This window comes from Olea europaea, chromosome 1 (assembly GCF_002742605.1).
Source record: "Olea europaea var. sylvestris chromosome 1, O_europaea_v1, whole genome shotgun sequence".
Lineage (NCBI taxonomy): Eukaryota > Viridiplantae > Streptophyta > Magnoliopsida > Lamiales > Oleaceae > Olea > Olea europaea.
Genome location: NC_036237.1, coordinates 11,804,081 through 11,806,126, shown reverse-complemented (window position 1 = coordinate 11,806,126; position 2,046 = coordinate 11,804,081). Strand labels below are relative to the sequence as shown.

At 33.5% G+C, this 2,046-nt stretch overlaps 1 protein-coding gene across 1 annotated transcript; it reads left to right on the top strand.

Annotated features, from left to right (window-relative positions):
- The first annotated feature begins 234 nt into the window (after window positions 1-234).
- LOC111394227 (protein SENESCENCE-ASSOCIATED GENE 21, mitochondrial-like) lies at window positions 235-1,155 on the top strand. Its single transcript, XM_023019987.1, has 2 exons — window positions 235-557; window positions 773-1,155. The coding sequence occupies exons 1-2, from the start codon at window positions 484-486 to the stop codon at window positions 996-998; spliced, it is 300 nt and encodes a 99-aa protein (XP_022875755.1). The 5' UTR covers window positions 235-483; the 3' UTR covers window positions 999-1,155.
- The last annotated feature ends 891 nt before the right edge of the window (window positions 1,156-2,046 follow it).

The following is a 2,046-nucleotide window of genomic DNA, read 5'->3' as shown; positions in this document are numbered from 1 at the left end:
CATGATGACTTCATGTGATGGATAATAATGGGATTCAAACAGGGCTTAAATCATGAAATCGAATTGAAAAAGTGCTTTGAGTTAATTTGATTTAGAAATTGAAGTGATGAAGTTTGATTTGAAAAAATTTCAAATTGTTGTAAGCAATTTAATTTAAAATTTGATATAAATCGTTCAAATCGAGTCATGTTTACCCATAATCCAAACAAAGGCAATAAGACCAAGAAACAAAACATGCCGCCTTAGGTTTCAGGTTGCCTATAAATAAGGTTCCCTCGTCTAAATTATTTCCACTGAATTCATAACATCGTAACCCTTAAGAAGCCTTCAAGGGGGAAAGAGAGAGAAAGAGAGAGTTCCTTGTTCCGCCGCTGCAGAAAGGTTTTCTTTTCCATTCGGAGAAGTGGGAGAAAAATTTCTGCAGCAGCTTTTAGTTATATTCTCATTTTCACTTAATTTCCATAACGTTTCACTCTCAAAAAAATGGCTCGTTCATTCTCCAATTTTAAAATTGTATCTGCTTTCGTTGCCAATAAAGTCTCTGCTGCTTCCACCGGGTATTTCCTATTTTTCAATCTTTTCATTTATTCAAAAATGTTGTGTTGTGCACTTGTGCATAAAAAGTTGCCAAATCTAATTTTCTGGAAAGCCGGACGAATCTTTTAGGAAAAATGAATAATTGATAATTAATTGTTTGATTACTTAAATATCATATATGCCATTATTTTTTCAGCTGTTTGATGGGATTATGGTGTATAAAATATATGTACAGGCGTGGATACGCAGCGGCAGCACAGGGCGGCGTGTCGAAGAGCCTGAGTAGCGGAGGGGTGGCGCCGAACATGATCTTGAAGAAAGGGGTGGAGGAATCCGGCAAGAGTACTTCATGGGTACCGGACCCAGTCACCGGATATTACCGACCGGAGAATCAGGCGGCGGAGATTGACGCGGCGGAGTTAAGGGCATTGCTTTTGAAGAATAAAATCAGTGCACACTAATCAAAAGTTTAGTGGATCGGACTTTTGGCGAGGGAGCTGCTTGAAAATGGTGGACTTTGTCAAGAAAAAATGTCAATGTGTTTGTGGCTCTCTGTGTTCCTCATGTTCTGTGTTAACTTTTTCTCATTTTAAATAAAATGTTTCTAGTTTTATTTTATTGCCAAAAAAGTAACCTTTTCGATAATGGCTTGTTTACTTTCATATAAGTTAACATTTTAAGCTTTGCCAAACCCAATAACGGATATTAACATTACACGATGAATTCGATATATAGAAGTGCTATGTGTACAGAAGTTTTCCGTCAGATTTTTCATAGAATACACGTGACAGCATCCAATTAAATGGGAAAAAAATTAATAATAATAATAATAAAACAACGAGTACAAAATTTTTTTAACATAACTTGTACTGACACTGATGTGGGAAAATATGATTGAATTTTTTTTTTCCATCTTCCAATGATGTCGTGCACCGTATTATGTGTAAAATTTTTCTATCAAAAAATCATGTACCTATAGCATTGTTCAGCAGCAATATATACTCTACAAACCGAATTTAACAGACTTGAAGGGATGGGTGGACTTGATTGAAATAAGATTATAAATTCTGCTATACTTAAAATATCATAACATAATTTTGAGGATCTCCTAATTTTCAGTGCATGATCCACAATAGATCAAATCATCTTAATGAAGTAATTTTCTTAGCATCGAGAATTTTGGATCAATTCAATTTACTAAGGTTCCGTTTGGTACCTATTTTTTCAAAATGCATTTTTCTCTTTTTTTTTCAACCACACATTCTTTATTAAAATAATATTACAAGTAAATAAAAAATATTTCCTTATTTTTCAACCACATATTTCTCATCAATTTACTATTCAAAAATATATTTTTACATAAAAATATCTCCCAAACACCCTTTAAATATGTCTATAACTGTGTTCTGCCCCAGTTTTCACTAATTTTTGACAATCCTCTACCGTTCGCGGCTTCCACCAAAAAAATTGTTATGTTATTTATCATACATAAAATGTTCTTTAAAATAA

What these genes read in the sequence shown, in the direction of transcription:
- LOC111394227 (XM_023019987.1), top strand. Translation starts at nt 484, where the DNA reads ATGGCTCGTTCATTCTCCAATTTTAAAATTGTATCTGCTTTCGTTGCC. An exon ending in GTCTCTGCTGCTTCCACCGG is followed by an intron (nt 558 to 772) that starts GTATTTCCTATT and finishes ATATATGTACAG; the next exon opens with GCGTGGATACGCAGCGGCAG.